This window comes from Acinonyx jubatus, chromosome X, assembly GCF_027475565.1.
Source record: "Acinonyx jubatus isolate Ajub_Pintada_27869175 chromosome X, VMU_Ajub_asm_v1.0, whole genome shotgun sequence".
NCBI classification, from domain to species: Eukaryota; Metazoa; Chordata; class Mammalia; order Carnivora; family Felidae; genus Acinonyx; species Acinonyx jubatus.
Window position 1 is genome coordinate 55904790 of NC_069389.1, and position 17134 is coordinate 55921923.

At 48.2% G+C, this 17134-nt stretch overlaps 1 protein-coding gene across 7 annotated transcripts in view; it reads left to right on the plus strand.

Moving 5' to 3' along the window:
* Positions 1–16130, plus strand: part of DLG3 (discs large MAGUK scaffold protein 3) — a 57528-nt gene extending 41398 nt beyond the window's left edge. For 4 of the 7 annotated variants that reach the window (XM_027053708.2, XM_027053713.2, XM_015080571.3 and 1 more), the window contains 10 exons: positions 3618–3794; positions 4027–4102; positions 4924–5023; positions 8630–8671; positions 10016–10066; positions 10685–10786; positions 11391–11563; positions 11984–12093; positions 12711–12802; positions 13889–16130. In XM_027053708.2, the coding sequence (XP_026909509.1) occupies positions 3618–3794; positions 4027–4102; positions 4924–5023; positions 8630–8671; positions 10016–10066; positions 10685–10786; positions 11391–11563; positions 11984–12093; positions 12711–12802; positions 13889–13995 (1030 nt within the window). In that variant the 3' untranslated portion in view covers positions 13996–16130. Of the gene's footprint in view, positions 1–3617; positions 3795–4026; positions 4103–4923; positions 5024–6918; positions 6965–8629; positions 8672–10015; positions 10067–10684; positions 10787–11390; positions 11564–11983; positions 12094–12710; positions 12803–13888 lie in introns of all 7 variants that reach the window. The other 3 variants (XM_027053710.2, XM_027053709.2, XM_027053711.2) reach the window with 3 other exon arrangements.
* The last annotated feature ends 1004 nt before the right edge of the window (positions 16131–17134 follow it).

Sequence of the window (17134 nt, forward strand, 5' to 3'; positions counted from 1 at the left end):
TAAGTGACTCAAGCCAGGTGCTTGGTAAATCGATTTCCCCACTTGCTTTCTTTTTTTTTTTTTTTTCCCCTTAAGCATCCAGAGGAGGGCCTGATCATATTAGATGCTCAAAAATGCTTGTTTAATTAATGGATGTCCTTAAGAATACAATATTGTATCATCTTTAAAAATACTAGTTTTGGGGCGCCTGGGTGGCTCAGTCGGTTAAGCCTTCAACTTGGGCTCAGGTCATGATCTTGTGTGTTTGTGAGTTTGAGCCCCACGTCGGGCTCTATACTGACAGCTTGGAGCCTGGAGCCTGTTTCTGATTCTGTGTCTCCCAATCTCTCTGCTCCTCCCCTGTTCACGCTCGCTCGCTCTCTCTCTCTCTCTCAAAAATAAGTACACATTAAAATTTTTTTTAAATATTAGTTTTGATGAATCGTCAATGAGATGGGAAATATTAATGATACAATTTCAAGTGACAACTAAAGTTGCCGAATTGTATGTACACAGCATGTTTCCATCTCTGTGAAACCTGTTTTTTGTTTACTTATTACACAGTATTATACAGTATCACAATGGTATGAAGAGTGGTTCTGAGTTATATTAAATGTGATTGTTTTCCTTTTTTAGATTTTATGTTTTACAAAAATTCTATGATAAGCTTATATTAATTAAATAGTTAATGAAATGAATGCATATGAATAGTTTAAAATCTCAAATGTTTACAATAACATATTAAAAAAATAATCCTTTTCCTGTTCTCTCCTTTTCTGGCTCTCCAAAGTAAAGAAATAGTAAATCTAAGTAGCCCTCTATGTGTTACATAACGGAGCTAAAAGACAGTAGGGTCATAGAAAAATAATCAGATAAAAAAGTATTTCCACCAGGAAGGAAACCATAGAAAAAGCTTATAGGAAAGGAGGGGGTAGTTCTCTGTGGACACTATTTGTACAATGGTGTAAAAGTAACTATTATTTACCTCAAAAATGTGATATCAATAAATTAGGAGGGGTGGAAGGATAAGTGAGAGCAATTGAAAACCAATAGGCAATTCCTGAAATGTAAAAAAAAAAAAGTAATCAATAAACAGCAAGAAGAAGCAATTATTTAGAAATGTGTTATAAAAGAAAAAGAAAGAGTTTAAATATTTGAAAGCAGTTTCTTTTTATAGTGACTTACATTTTTGAAAGTTAAAGTTGTAAAAGGAACATGTGCCTTTGGTTAAAAACCAAAGCAGACAGTGCCATTCCTGGCGTGCGGTGGCCACTGCTGGCATTCTTGTTGACTTGGATTCCACACTTAGTTTGTTGTTCCTTAGCTTGTGTTATATGTATTTTAATATTGTAAGGTATCGGAAATTCATCTTGGAAGTACACTGGCTTATTGGTTTTATTTCAATCTCAGATGTTTAAAAAATTACCAATAATTGGATTCCTGACATCCAGAAAACATGTTTCTTATATCAGCTTTATCATATGTACTCCACTTCTTAACTGCCGTTGGCACAGGTCAGGGTGGTTCTGTGGGGTGCTCAGATATATATTGGATTGTCCCTGGATTGTAACCAGTAAGCTCTCCCTTCCAGCGTTCTACAACCTCATCCTAATCTCTCCAAATTCATTTTTTTTAATGTTTATTTTTTTCATTTTTGAGAGAGAACACGAGTGGGGGAGGGGCAGAGAGAGGGGGACAGAGGATCTGAAGTAGGCTCTGTGCTGTCAGCGCAGAGCCCTATGTGGGGCTTGAACTCATGCACCTTGAGATCATGACCTGAGCTGAAGTTGGACGCTTAACCAACTGAGCCACCCAGGTGCCCCTCTCCTAATTCATTTTAACATCTTTCCTTCTTCCCCCACCAAAACTAATTTGTGCTTAATCCAAGTTCTGTTCTTTTCCTCACTACATTTGTTTTCACCTGTGAAGCCCAGAATGACATCTAGTGTTTCTCATTGCCACTTAGAATAAGGTCTTCCCCATGCATGTGTCTGTAGGAACATCTGACAGAATGCCTTCCTTGCTTTAGGAAACTCAGTTTCAAATGCAGTGCAAATGCGTTCAGATTCGATCCTGTCCCACAGAACTGGGAAAGAACCTCTTGGGCAGAGTGCCTCCTTAATCGGCTGGCCTCAGCCCCTCTTCCATATTGCTTCACATGCATAAATTGAGGGAGGTAAAGGGCTCTGTGTCAGAGTTTGAGTATTTTCATTTTCAGATAATCTGATACTGATGTCTTAAGAATTCTGTTTCACAGAGTTTAAAAAGTAGATGGGTATTTCACTCTGCACAGTTTTACTACATTCTGTATTTCATTTGGGCCTGCATGTGGGGAAATAGCATGTTTTACTTTGCAGCTTCCAGGTGAGCCACAGACCACCACACCGCAGGTAGAAGTCTAAATCTTGGAACTAATTCTGGGAAATCCCCTGGGCTGTGTGTACAAGTAAGGTGTTAAAGAGAATATAAAAAAGAGAGCCTAGATTGCAAGTAGAAAAATACAAACTTCTCACTGAAATCACCCATCCATAGTGACTCTACAAGGAGAGATCCAGTGGATGAGAAAAGTAGACACTTTCAAACACAGGTGAGTTTATTGAGCAGGGAGCTCAGGTGTGAAGTGTCACCTTCACCAGAGCCAAAGTCAGCAGTGGATCCTGAAGGATTTGAGCTTGTAGTTTTGGTTTAAATTTGCCTTCAAAATCCACCCCACTCTGCGATTATCCAATTACATGTGAGGGTGAATTAATGTGCCTAAAGCTCTTTTGATGTGTCACTTCCCTACTCTGAAACCTTCAGGGGCCACTGGATTGGGTAATATTCAAGGCCTTCCAAAATTGGCCCCAGACATTTGTTTCCAACCTCATTTCCTAGGACTTCCAGCTGCAGCCATGCTGGGCTCCTCCTTTTCCTCAAGCCTGGATGGTATAGCTCCCTTCCCACCTTTCCTGTTATCACTTTACTGTGTATGTCCTGCCAGAGGACCTGGCCTCCATCCTAGGTTAGGGATGTAGGTCACATTATTCTTCCTCCCTGAGCCTCCGTCCCCCCTCCCCCCATGTAAGAGCAAAAGACTGAACTAGGAGGCTTCTTGGTGGGGTCCTTTTGAACTTTACCATTCTGTGGGTGAGCATCAGCCTTAGATTTTTTCCTTAGTGGCCCCAGGACACAGGGCCCTTTTCTGTGTCCCTGCAGCATTTACCATTTGTTGTTTGAGATGGTTGTTAATATGTTTATGTCCTGCTTTCAACCACTTTTGAAGAGATGTTTGTAAACTGAGAGAGCCCTTTGGTAGGCTAACTTGTTTCCCTAGGATGTGGGCGAGGGAGAGGACCACTGTGTTCTACTTTGGACTTCCACCTTGTATCTGGAAGCTTCGAGGAGATGGGACTCATGAAAGATTTTCTTATTCCCCTTCTTGGGAGAGTGGGATGTCTCTTTGAGAAGAGGAACATATCTATAACATCAAGATGGAAAAGAGGATGCAGACTCCTGGAGAATTCCCTTTGGTTTTCTCTGAGGCTGCTGGGTCTGGACTCATTCTTTGGGGTGTTCTTCCTCCACAATCCTTTCAAGACTGCCAGGTTCCTGGCATTTTGGGGTAGGATGGTAACTTCATCTTTCGCTGTGTGTTTCAGGGCCCTATTTGATTACGATCGAACTCGGGACAGCTGCCTGCCAAGCCAGGGGCTCAGCTTCTCCTATGGTGACATTCTGCATGTCATCAATGCCTCTGATGATGAGTGGTGGCAGGCGAGACTGGTGACCCCACATGGAGAAAGCGAGCAAATCGGTGTGATCCCCAGTAAGAAGAGGTGAGTGGTCGTGATCATGAGGCCTTCCCTGCCTTCTTCTTGGTATTGATTTCTTTTTTTTTCCCTATTCTACTGTAAGTAAGTTGCTTGAGAGCAATGGATGTGCTCTATTATTCCTTTTTAGTAGAGAGTTTGTGCTCAGGATGTGGTTGTGACTCGGTGAGCCAAAAAGTGGCTTCTGAGACCATGCACTGGCAGTAAGTAACAGGACTTCTTTCTGACTTCAAAACAGGGTGGAAAAGAAAGAAAGAGCTCGATTGAAAACTGTGAAGTTCCATGCCAGGACAGGGATGATTGAGTCTAACAGGGTAAGTGGGGATCCCCAAGGAAGTGCAGCCAACATGTGAAGAGGAGTAAGAAGCTTGGAGTCTGTCCGGTGGATAAGAGAACTGGGGAGCACAACAGAATATCTCTCTTTCAGCGGGCTGGCTCTGTCCTATCAGAATACTGACTGCTTTTCAGAAAGCAGAGCGAGGGCACTCAAACTCCGTGTCCAGTGTATACTCCCTCCCCCTGGGTTACTGGCTCTTGAATATGTGTTGGAGTTGGACTGTCTGGAAGGCTGACTTGTTTGGAACACAAAAAACCACCTGTGGGTATCTCCCCGGCTGCAGACCCTGTCGGAGCTGTGGGGACCCGTAACAGAAGCTGGCCTTGTTGTCCAGCGAGGAAGGTCAGCCTCAGAGCTCCGACCAACCCCTCAGACCAATGAGGCATGAGGGCTCAGTCATTCACCCCTTTTCTTCTGTGAGATTCACAGGCCAAAGAACTTCTGGAGCAGTAGGAGGGAAAAGAGACACGGAGTAGATGCCTCTGTGTGAATGTATCAGTGGCTCCTTAGGGCATGTGTCCAGAAGGCTACCATGACGTTTGTCCTTTAGAAAGTTCCAGTGAGTGCTGTGAGTCTGGATTAGGTAGAAACCTCTAACATCCCTACAACATTTTCCTGTAAACATAATTTTCCTCTTACATCAACTTTTCATTTAATCTCATAGACTCCATTTGTGAGAGATGGTCTTTTATTTAGCTCACCATTGTCTCCATTTTAGTTTTTCTTGCATGCTTTAAAATCCATTGTTCTGTTTTTTTTTCTTCTGTCCTTCCCCTCCATCTTCATGTTCTTTCACAGTCGATCAAAACGAAACGTAAAAAGAGTTTCCGCCTCTCTCGAAAGTTTCCATTTTACAAGAGCAAAGAAAACATGGCCCAGGAGAGCAGCATACAGGAACGTAAGTAGCAGCAGGGTACAGAGAGCAGACTGCCCACAGCCGCGCCCTCTCTTCCTCATTTGCACCTCCCCCTATGAGAAGACAGCGAGAGAGAGAGTGTGTGTGTGTGTGTGTGTGTGTGTGTGTGTACATGTGTGTGCGTGTGCACACGTGCATGCACACGTGACTGTCCATCCATCCATGTGTGCATGCGTGTGCGGGCATACTCTCTCATTTGCAGAGTCAGCATAGAAATTGATGTGCAGAGCGAGACACTGGGTCTCTCATCCAGCTGCTCACTCTGAAAGAATGTTGGAGGCTCTAAGGAAGAAATGGTTCCAAGCCTGCCCTAGCAGGAAGTCCCTGGCACTGGTGTTGGGGATGCCAGGCTGAGCTCTGCCACGGTGGTGATGAGCAATATTCAGCTATAGCGTCAGGTTTGGAAGAATGTTTTTTAAGAGAACCAGGTCTAGGGACACAGTGTTGCTCTCCTGGCTTCTTCCTCTTGTGTTTTCTTTCCCTGAACTTCACTCTTCTATGTTAAGAGAAGAGCTCTCTCTTCCCTAGACACCTGGAGTGGGACCTGCTTCCTGAATTGCATGCATGCGCATATGCACCCAGGGTGTCCACACGGCTCCAACAGACTCAGTGTCATCCCAGAATGATCACAGAGCCAGCCTTCAAAATAAATTCCTTCCTGCTCACAGGAATTGACATGGAAGGGGGATTACTTGACATTGTCTAAGTAAAGATTTATTGCAAAACAATAAACAGTAGAAAAGGCCATAACTGAGCTATATAAACTTTTAAGAACCAATTTAATCCTGAGAAGTACTCATGTTCTGCCATATGCCTTGGAAACTAACTGTTCTGACCCTAACCATAAACACCAGGTCACGCTGGTGAAATATTTCTCATATGGCTCATGGTGAATTGTAAACGTCTCCCCTGCTGCCCCGCAAGGAGGGGCTCTGGGGTCCTGGGCTGTGGGGACTGGCAGGAGATGGACTAGTTCCAGTTGGGAAGGTCCTTTGTCTAGGCCAGCCTGTTTCACAGTCATGGTCTACGTAGGTCATTGCCACCTGGACTGGTAGCTACTAGATCCAAGGGTGCCCTCATCCAAATGGAGGTTAAGTCTCATAATCCTGGCCAGTTCAGTAAGAAGCACTAGGTGCAGTTAGTTCTGCTTGTGAGCAGTAGGAGGCGGTCTGAAGTGAGATCAGTTCACTTCAGTTCACTGGATCAGCCTCAGAACCTCCATGCCAGACCCAGCCTGGGGAGGGTTTGCTGTTGGGTTGCCCAGCTAAGGGTTGGGGTGAGAGTTGAAACTGCCTAGCACTTATTGTCTAGAAGCTGGGCTCATCCCCTGTGGTCTGTGCAACTCAGGTCAGTGTTGAAGGCCATATCTCACACTGCATGAAGCTTTCCTTGAAGGGTTTGGACAGAGTGAGTCAGTATTGGGCAAAAAGCTCCTTGGGATGATGATAATTCTGCTTGCTCTTTTGTGCACCCTCGGAGGGAAATGGTGATTTCAGGGGCAGAGCAGAGACCTGGGTTCTGTAGCTACAAATTTAGTCAAACCAGGTACTCTAAGCCTTGGAAAGTCACCAGGCCGGTCCTGTTGGGTTGTAGACTATAGATCACTTCAGAAAGGCCCTCCGGCAGCAAGTTGGACAGCATAAAATACAGGTATCTTATCTGACGTTGGGGCATTCTTTCTGTAGCAGAGTTCTTAACCTCACTATAATTATAGGTCTTCATAGTATTTCATACTTCTGTCACTAATGCTCACCTTGCTCTGTATTCTTCCTTCCCCTTGTCTTTTTTCTCAATTTTCTCTTTTGTCCCCATTTCTTTCCCTCCCTCCCCCACCCCCTCCTTCCCTCCCTCTTTGTCCTTGCTGTCTGTGAAATCAGGACTTCCCTGGGTTAAGTGACGATTATTATGGAGCAAAGAACCTGAGTAAGTCAAACTTACACACCACTAACTCTATTTCTGGCATGAGGGGATGGGGTATAGGGAATGTGGGTGAGGGCAAAGGGTGAGGGGAGGACAGTGTTGAGAGAACTCATACCACAGCAGGAAGAGGAACAAGTGGCTCTGAGTGTCACACTTTTGCTCTGGATCCCTGGTACCCTAATAAAAGCCTGTCACTCATGTCTGTGTTTTCCTTTTGTACCTTGAAGGAGTGGGGAGCCATCTTGGCTCCCCGCCTTAGAAACAAGGTGGGCAAGAAGTACTTCTTCAGGGGTGCCTGCTGGTTGGATTCTTCTCCTAGTGACACAACATTAAAGAATTGGGCTTAAGAATGAGGTGTTTCAGTCTCTCTGAGGGCAAGAGTACTATGGAGCCCTTTACCCAACATGCATCTGGGACATCCCAGCAGGTTCCAGGGGCCTCAGCAAACAGCTGTGGGCTGGCTTTCCATGGAGCATCTCTAAGGGGCTGAGCTGGGGGGCAGGTCTCAGTAGCATTTATGGACCATATATATCTAATGCCTTAGCTTGGGAAAACTCTGACCTCTCCCGTCTGGAAGATAATTCTGGAGTTGAAAATGAAGGAACCTAGATGGCAGGACCTTAGCGTCTCCTCTGCACAGAGGGGCGCGTACACACGGCTCTGCTGGGCAGGTTCCGTCCAGGTATACTCTCCTTCAATAAGTAATAAAGCCACGAAGGCAAAGGAGCTTCCTCAGGGGATTGCTCAGGAACTAGCCTTGGGGGCCACCACAGCCAGTCCTTCCTATGGGGGCCACAGCATATCACAGTCTGGAACAGTGTCATCTTGGCTGAAACGAGCAGTGTCTCTGTCCATAGCTTGTTGTATCTGTGTCCCATCTTCATTTGCTTGTTGTCTTGGGAGCAGTGGGCTCTGTTTGGGCCACACTGTGCCTTGTGCCTCCTTTGAGCGTGGCTGCTCTGCCCACACTCAGATGTGGGCAAGTCCTGGTGGTCCGAGGCAGGAGGGTTGCCGTGGCCTCCATATGTTCTTTGTTGTCTCTGTGTTTTGACATGTCTGTCTTCTTGTGGCTGGAGGAGCATCATCCCTCACCATTGAGGCCAAGCTAGGAGGAGGAAACTAGACAGTGGTGGCAGGAGGGCTCTTGGTGCCACCGAATGGTCAGAGCATTGTTCCCTGGTGACAGCTCAACTTAGCCAGTGCTTAGCCTCTTATTTCTGGAGCACTGCACAGTTCTGTACACTTCAGGGGCTCTGTCTGGGCAGGAAATTCAAGAGCAACCTGGTCCCTGGACTTCTCTTTGCTGCTGTCCCTGCCTTGCCTTTCCTATTGTTAGCTTTGGGAGATGTGTTTTGAGATAGGATTTGGAAACCACCCAAGTCAGTTCTTTTGATTTAGACGAAGAAGATGCTGCCAAAGAACGGAAGGCTTGTAGTGTCCAGGGAGGGACTTGGCAGACTGAGAGGGCTCTGGGGACAAGTGCAAGATGGTCAGGGGCTCTGGATTGGAGCTGTGCCTCCCAGTTGGTAGCCCGGATGTGGCAGGCCTCTCGTGGCCTGACTTGGTTGGCAGCTCAGAGTCTTGCTCCTGGAGCATTTGAGTTTTGTGCCACGTGTGACCTCTCAGTGGTGTGTTCTGAATCGGAGTCTCTTTCTTGTTGGCTTGCAGAGGGAGTGACATCCAACACCAGTGACAGCGAAAGCAGTTCCAGTAAGTGTGTGTCGCTCTCCCTCATGTCTTGTAGCTCCACCACGTGTCCTGGCCATCATCCTCATTCCGGCATTGCATGGCTGCCGTTTCCGTTCAGAGGCTACTGCTTCTTTTAGTCATGTACACTTTGAGATCCTGGAAATGCTGTGGCCATTTTGTCCTTATGGGGTGGGGTTTGGGCCATGAATTAAAGGAGAGTATAAGCCCCGCACTTCTGGCCAGGACCTGACTGAAAGCTGTCCCTGGGGCCCTGGGAAGGGTGAGCTGCCAGCAAGTCAATCCCTGCCACGGGCCTCATGGGCTATAAATGCTGCCAGTTTTACACATGGGTTTGGAGACCAAAAGGCAAATAGCTCCCATGGGATATTGTCCTGAATTGCCTTTCCAGGTCTTTAGGATTTCCTGGGTTAAGGCTCGGTGTCCTTGTCTTTTTTTTCCTGACTTAAATGATCCAGGAACTGCCTAGTTTTCCTTCAGAGATCCTATGACCAAGCCAGAGAAGCCACAGTTGAAACCCTATGACCTTTGAGAGCACTGGCCTCTTGGGAGCTGTGGCGAGAGGGCCTTGTACAGTCTGCCCACGAGTCTTAGGCTCAGAGGAAGCCCGTGAGCAAGCATCCCAGGGCCTGATGCAGATGTTGCTGCCTTCCCCAGCACTGCCACCAGCCACCTGGGGACCTCTGGGCACCCAGCACCAAGTGGCTTGGTGATTGTTTTAGGAAAAGCTTGTCACTGCTGGATATACAGAGCTCTACCATGAGGAGAGAACAGGGCTCAGCATTGCTCTAAAGGGCGCTGGGGACCTTAGCCCAGCCTAGAGCCACTTGTCTGGATGTTTGTCCCAGTGTAGGGGGGAGGGAGAGGTAAACCATTAAAAGGGCAAAGTTAGGCTGCAGCTTTGGGGGCCTGCGTGAGTGCCCAGATTCCCCTGCCTGCAAATTATGGGATGTGGGTAGTGTTTCTTGACCTGTTGAAGCTTCCTCATAATCCTTACCAGAGCAAGAGGGTAACTGAGCACTGAGGGTAACTGTGACCTCTAAGGACAGTTCCTGAGAAATTGGGGTGGGTTTGGGTGGAGGCTTCCTGGCTGGCGGGTCGTGTCCCTTTGGTCAGCTATATTTTGCTGAACAAGAGGACTCCTGATTCCTGTCCCAGGGGTGGTGAAGGGCTTCCCGTCCTTTCTTGTTGGTGGGAAGCAGACAGGCCCACAGGGCAGGTGTTAGCAAGTACTGCCTGACCAGGCTGTTTTCTGGCAGAGGTGGGGGTGGGGTGAATGTTGTAGGGGGACCAGGACACAGGGAGGCAGATTATAAGGTGCTAACATGTCTCCCTGTTTTGTTGCAGAAGGACAAGAGGACGCAATTTTGTCATATGAGCCAGTGACGCGGCAAGAAAGTAAGCCCCCTTCTGAGAGTCTTGCCTTCAAGCTAGTGTCATGGTCGTGGGCCAGCACAGCGGTTGGCCATGTGGGCAGAGGGGAGAGCGCGGGTGGAGTATGAAGGCATGGCTCGTTGCACATCCAGCCCCTGGGCACCTCCTTCTCTTCGACAACTTTCTATCATTCATAGAGAAGGGGGAATGGAAACCCAGTGTGCACCCCTTGCCATACCTTTGTTGCTGCCCCGGGTGCCTTCCAGAAGATAGGGCAGGTTTGCAAAGATGGCAAAAGTCAATTTTGGTGGGCGTGACCATTGCCAAAAGAAAGGTTCTGGTCCCTCCCTCCAATGGCTCCTCTGAGAAAACCTTGCCTAGCTGCAGGTGCCCATGCAGAGATTTCTCCTGAATCTGCTGGGAGGGGAGATGTTTCTGACTTCAGACTTGCCTTGGCCTTAGATATTTTCAAATTAAAGGCTCTTTGATGTCTTTGTAGTTAAAAGCTAGAGAATGGGCTGCATACACTCTGCTCTGTCTGACTGGCGGCTCCAGAGCCTAGGTGTTCTAGGCAGACTTGGAGGTAGAATAGGCTGTCTGGTGGGAGGCCTCGCTCACTGCCTCCATGCTCTGTCTCTCCAGTTCACTATGCAAGGCCTGTGATCATCCTGGGCCCAATGAAGGACAGAGTGAACGATGACCTGATCTCGGAGTTCCCACATAAATTTGGATCCTGTGTGCCACGTAAGAGCCCAGGAGGGTTTTGGGAGTGAGGCATCAGTGCCCAGGGAACTATTGCTCTGATGTTTTATGGAAAGGGTCTGGGGCCAGGTTCTAGGGTTCTCTGGGTATAGGGTATATCTAACACTCTGGAAGAGATTAGGTAGCAATAGATCCCCACAAAGCTCATGGGGTTGGGAGGCCTAAGACATCAGTCTGGCCTGCTTCCTTCCTTGGAGAGAAGTTTGAATGGCAATGGTCAGGAAGGATTGGACTAATGGTGGGGGGCAGGCAGCCCGAGTGGTGTTGACATGGCCTGGTGGGCAGCTTGTTAGGTTTGTTGGTTCCCATACCACATTAGGCATCTTCTGCCAGGTTTTGGCCCAGGAAACCCCACCTTTCTGGTCCAGTTTAAGCTAAAGCAAATAGCTCCCTGTGTGTGAGACCTGGTAATTATAAGAGAAGTAGACAAGACAAACTTCTTTTCAGCTGCTTCCCCCCTCACCCCACCACTCATCTGGAAAATACTTGAGTAGCCCGGGACCCAGGTAGAGAAGAACAGGTCATCTCTTTGGGCCTGGGGTAGGTCATTGTCCTCAACCACACAGCATTTCTTCTCTTCCTTCAGATACTACTCGGCCTCGGCGTGATAATGAGGTGGATGGACAAGACTACCACTTTGTGGTCTCCCGAGAACAAATGGAGAAGGATATTCAGGACAACAAGTTCATCGAAGCAGGCCAATTCAATGATAATCTCTATGGGACCAGCATCCAGTCGGTGCGGGCAGTTGCAGAGAGGGTAAGAGGAGAGGAGATGGCCCTGCTAAATATAACCCTCAAAGGAAAAACAGAAAAGTTCCTGCTGACTCTCTGTTAGGATCCTCCTCCTCCTGGCACAGGGCCAACCAGAGGCGTGTCGGCTCTGTGTGTTCCCAGCCGCTGGAAGGAGGTGGCTGTCTGTCTCCTCCATGCAGCTCACCCCAGCGTGTCCCCCACATGAATAGGGACCCTTCTGCAGATGTGGCCTTTTCTGGGGGTAGGAGAAAAAGATGGAACCTGGGTGCCTCAGGGGTAGAATCTTCTAGGCCTCTCTGGGTGGCCCCAGGTTCCTCCTCCTGCCCCCCCCCCCCAAGCAGATGTTTGGGTTGCCACCCGGTAAGTGCTTGGGACTGGGTAGACAGGGACTGGGTGGGCTGAGAACAAGTCTTTGCCTTTTCAGGGCAAGCACTGCATCTTAGATGTTTCCGGCAATGCAATCAAGAGGCTGCAGCAAGCACAACTTTATCCCATTGCCATTTTCATCAAGCCCAAGTCCATCGAAGCACTTATGTAAGTATTTGCTGAGACTCAGACACTTCCAGCTAGGAGAGGGCCCTAGAAAGGAACAAGAAAATAAGCTGTTTTGTTGGGCAGGGGTGAGCCCCAGTGGAAGGTCAAAGGAAAGTCTGTACCCCATCTCTGGTCACTGAAGGCTCCTTCTGATTTGAGTGCCCGTGCATGTATTCCCGGTTGTGCATTTACTTACTTACTATTTATTTATTTATGTATTTATTTATTTAATTTAAAGTTTACTTATTGATTTTGAGAGAGAGGAGAGAGAACACAGGCAAGGGAACGACAGAGAGAGAGAGATGGAAAGAGAGAGAATCCCAGGCAGGCTCTGCACCATCAGTGCAGAGCCCAACATGGGGCTCAATCCCACGAACCATGAGCTCGTGACCTGAGCCGAAATCCAGAGCCAGACCCTTAACCGAGTCAGCAACCCAGGCGCCCCATCCTGGTTGTGCTCTTAAACCTGGAAGGTTTGTGGAAGATGTTTAGCTATGGGCCACTGCTGCTCTCAGAGAGCAGCTGAGTAGCTTTTCAAGGATCCTGGAGCAACCCTTTATGTCAATCAAAACGTAGAATCCAGTTTGTTAACCATTTTTCTTCCGTGTCTGTGGCAGGGAAATGAACCGACGGCAGACATACGAACAAGCAAATAAGATCTATGACAAAGCCATGAAACTGGAGCAGGAGTTTGGAGAATACTTCACAGGTAAGAGTTCCTGCTGCCCGGCTTGGGTCACATGGGACAAGCAGTCGCCTATTCTGGAAGTGTCTCCAAGAGGCTTAGATACTTGACACAGACTTTCTGGATGCTTTCAAGGTCACACCTTTTGAAAATACTCAGGTGCCTCCCATCCAGCTGGAGGATAATCATTTTTCAGTATCAACCACCACCACTCAGCTGCTTTAGATCATTTTGTTCATCCTGTCTTCGTGTCCCTGCCACATCTAAGGCTCCCTGTGTCACTTTGCTTCCTTCCCAACTTGTCCCCTCCCTGATCCAATACTCAGTTTTGCACGTTGTAGGTGCTGAATATATGTTTGTTGATGATGTTGGTTCCTCTGTGTGGTATTCAAGTTGTCTGGCAGCATGTGTGTGTGTGTGTACCTGCTCACCTATCCCGGAAGGTCAGTTCCTAAAAGGTTGTGATGGTTTCTGTGTCCCATGTTGCTTACCTTTAAAGGACAGTGCCCTATGTGTGCAGGTTGATGCTAAGTAAACCCTTGCTGGTGGTGCCACCAGGTTAAGTAGGGAAAGTTTGCATGGCCATACTTCTCAGACCTGGGCTTTTGGAGCTCCCTTTACCATTATGTCCCTGTCCTTCCTCATGTGCTGGGCTGGCTCTGGCATGGAGCAGATATGACAGCCCCAGGAGCACTGCCTCTTGCTGAAAACTGTTTCTTTTCAGTTTTTTCTTTGGATAACTGAGATTTTCCTAGTCTTCTGCTAAGGCTGTTGAGAATGACCTGCTGCTGGCCTGACGGCAGCCAAGAGCAACATGAGCCACAAGGTCTGGCATCTAATGGATGCTCAGTAAACCTTTTTTAAGCAATACATGTTCCTCTTCGTTGCTGCTTAGTCTCACTGTCTCAGCAAGTTGACATTAAGCCCTGGGCTTGGAGCACCTGCCAGTTTCCCTCGCTGCCCTGGGCTCACAGGCTGGTGAGACTGGCGCCTGCATCCACATGGGCATCTCTGCTGGACTGAGCTGTAGGGTGGCGGGGTCAGGCTAGATTGCCGGGTTGGGGGGTGCTGTGGAGCACATTAATAATTTTGTTTTCCTCTTCACTGTAGCCATTGTACAGGGTGACTCACTGGAAGAGATTTATAACAAAATCAAACAGATCATTGAGGACCAGTCTGGGCACTACATTTGGGTCCCATCCCCTGAAAAACTCTGAAGAATCCCCACCAAGCACTCTCTTGTGAACAGAAGACATCAAGTCCCTCTTCCCTCCTCCCTCTTCAGTCCTGTCCCCACCAGGAGAACAAATGACTACTGTTCTTGTCCCCTTTTTTAGATATGTCCCAAAAATTGAGTTTTCTAGTCCTGTTCTGTTTTTTTAAATTTTCGTTTGATTTTAGTTTACTTTTTGGGATGATGCCATCTCACTTCATCATGTGACTGTGCCCATTCCTGCATGGACCTTTCCCAAGCGCTAGCGCAGGTGCAAATCCATCAGAGTCATTGTTTTCATAAGAACCAAGCAGAAGCGAAGAGAAGAGAAGAGGACCTGCCAGAAAGATAGGCTCTGGACAGCTGCACGGCTTGTGAGGCGAGCTCAGTGCGCCGCGTGCCGAGATGCCCCGGGCATTTCTGCCTGTCGTGCTGCTGTCACGCGGCGCTGAACAGTGTAACGTATGGTGACAGAAAGTATCTTATTTATATATAGATATATATATGTAATTTATATAAAATATATAGAAATTATTATATATATATATATTATACACTCTCATATAATATATATATATTCACTCACATTTGGACTAGAAAATCTATGGAGACTTCATCAATGGTACTGTGTTATTAGAGAAATGCTTTAATTTTCATAATCCAATCAGATGGCATCTTATATCCCAACTGGTTGGGGAGGGATCGAAAGCGGTAGTAAGTGCTGTACCAAGGGCACTCGCATATGGTCATTCTCTTGAAAGTGGAGGTTTGCTCTAGGACTGGTCGTGAGCGGGGCTTGTGCCTGGGGGGCGAGAGGGTTGGAGACTTAACCCAAAGGCGCTGCTGCCCTCGAGGTGCGGTCAGTCCTGTGTGTGGACAGAGAGAGAATGGCTAACGATGCTCCATATTAAATTGCCTATTGTTTTCTGCCACCTGATGTGTCTGCATGAGAGGTTTCCTTTTTGTTCATTTTTAAGCTGCTGTTAAACCAAAACCATGTTGTGCTACCGTGTCAGCCTTTTCATTATTCCAAATTTTACTTTTACTATTTAAGTGAATGCGTAGAATCCAATTTGACCGTGTTTTAAAGGCTCATGATGTGGAGGAGCCGGGCCTTGTGATAGAGTAGGTGACCCGGGCTCTGCCGTCCAGTCAGCAGAGGGGAAGTGGGGGCTGCTGAGAAGTGGGAGCTGGGGCTCTGTGTTGCGATGTGTCCCTTTCTTTACTCATGCACCCGGGACGCACTGGACTCCACTAAGACCCCTTCGTGCCCCCCCCCCAACAGGGACGGGGTGTCACTTGCCTTCCAGTTCTGTGCTGGGATCATGGGACAGCACTGGGCTTGGCCAGCCACGTAACAAGGAGTTTGATTTGGGTTTTGTTCACAGCTGCTTCATATGCCCTACCCTTGCGCCCTCACCAACAGCTGGTAGCTTACTATTTCCTCAAGAAAGTAGACTTTAAGGCTGTCAGTTTGACCTGTAGAGCTGAGAGTCACTCACTGGCGAGACATGAAACCTTGTTGGTTTTCCCCAGAGTCAGAAGGCAGTGACTGTGGTCAAAGGAGTTTTTCCCTGACCACGAGAGCAGGTGGCAGGTGCGGCTCGGGCCCTGCCCCTCCGTGCCCTTTGGAAGCCACCAAGCCTCTCTCGCCCCCACAATGGAGGCATCATGCAGGGGAGGAAGGGGTGGACATGCTTGGCCCCAGGGGTGAGTCTTTTGTTTCCTAGCCCACTGGGTTGTGACCAGTGCAGATGATGCCACGTTGAAGATGCTTTGAGCACCACCAGCCAAACATAGGAAATCTGTTAACAGTCCTCCTACCAGCATAATGAGGCCAACTGTAAAGTGTGGGGTCCAGACCGAGGGTAAAGAAAGGGCAGCAGCTTTACTTGGGCAGTTCACTGGATTGAAGGCAAAGAGGGATAAGGCAATGGCCGATGGTGACTCTGGTGAGGAGGCGGGTGAGCAGGGAGTGTTGATTTCTCCAGTGTTAACTGATGTACTCTGAGTGGTGCTCAACCCTCTGCCCCTCCCAGGGAAGAAAATCAAGATTCAAAGTAAGCATGACACTAGTTGATTTACCAGTGTTCCTTCCAAGGAGACATATATTTTTAAATAAATGATAGTTGCAATGAACTGTGGTTTGGAGACCTTCTTGAAGGAGTGGAGAAGGGAGGGTGGGGGCACAGGGAGGGTGGGAGAAAGGCTCAAACCTCTGGGGTCCTCAGTGACCGTCTGCTGACTAAGTCAGGTTTTCCTCTGGATGGTTCGAGACCCCTGCGGTTGCACCAGTTCCTTTGTGAAGGCTGTACGCTTGGTCTTCTGCCGTAGCCCCCAAATGTTGCCTCAGATAGCACCAGCCAGTGGGGGGCGTGTCCGTATTCTTGGTGGCAAGATGCTGACATTTCCCCCAAAGGTACAAAAGATGTGAGCCGCCTGCTGCAGCAAAGACATTCGGTAGAGAAAGCAGGGGCCAAGCTAGCAGCAGGGAGCTGAGTCGTAAATATGGCAAGAAAAACCTGGCCTGCCAGCTCCCAATGTTTCCAGAAAGCACTGAGGGCTCAGGGGAGGCCCCGATGAGCAGGGCAGGTGGCCATCCCCCTGCCGCCTCCTGAAGACAGCAGGAGCACCGAGAGCAGGAATGCGCGACATGGCTGATGGCGTTGCAAGCTTCTGTGGAACAGCCTGAGGAGGCACCACCGTGATTATCGTCAAGAGCAATGACTGACCAGAAGAGCATCCCTGACATGTGGGCTGAACCACACAAAGGGCGATAACCCTTACCTGTTTATGGCACTTTCTAGTTTGCAAGGTGCTTCTTTTGACATGCTCTCTCATCTGCTAGAAGGTAGGCTGACAAAAGAGAGTCCCCAAGTGTTTTGTGAGGGCTTAAGGGAGTCTGGCTCCCAAATGCAAAGGGAACCAAGAACTGGCCTTCTCACCCCACCATGTGAGGTTCAGTCTGTCTTGACAGCAGCTGTTCATCCTAGGGGAGACTCAGCTGAAGAAAATTCAGCCCCAGCGGGAACATACTGAGCAACTTGGAAACCCCCAAAGTATACTACCTCACCAACCCTAAGCTCTGCTGTGACCAGAGGGATAGAGCCCCATCTCCGTGAGGAGTCCGTGCCAGGATCTCT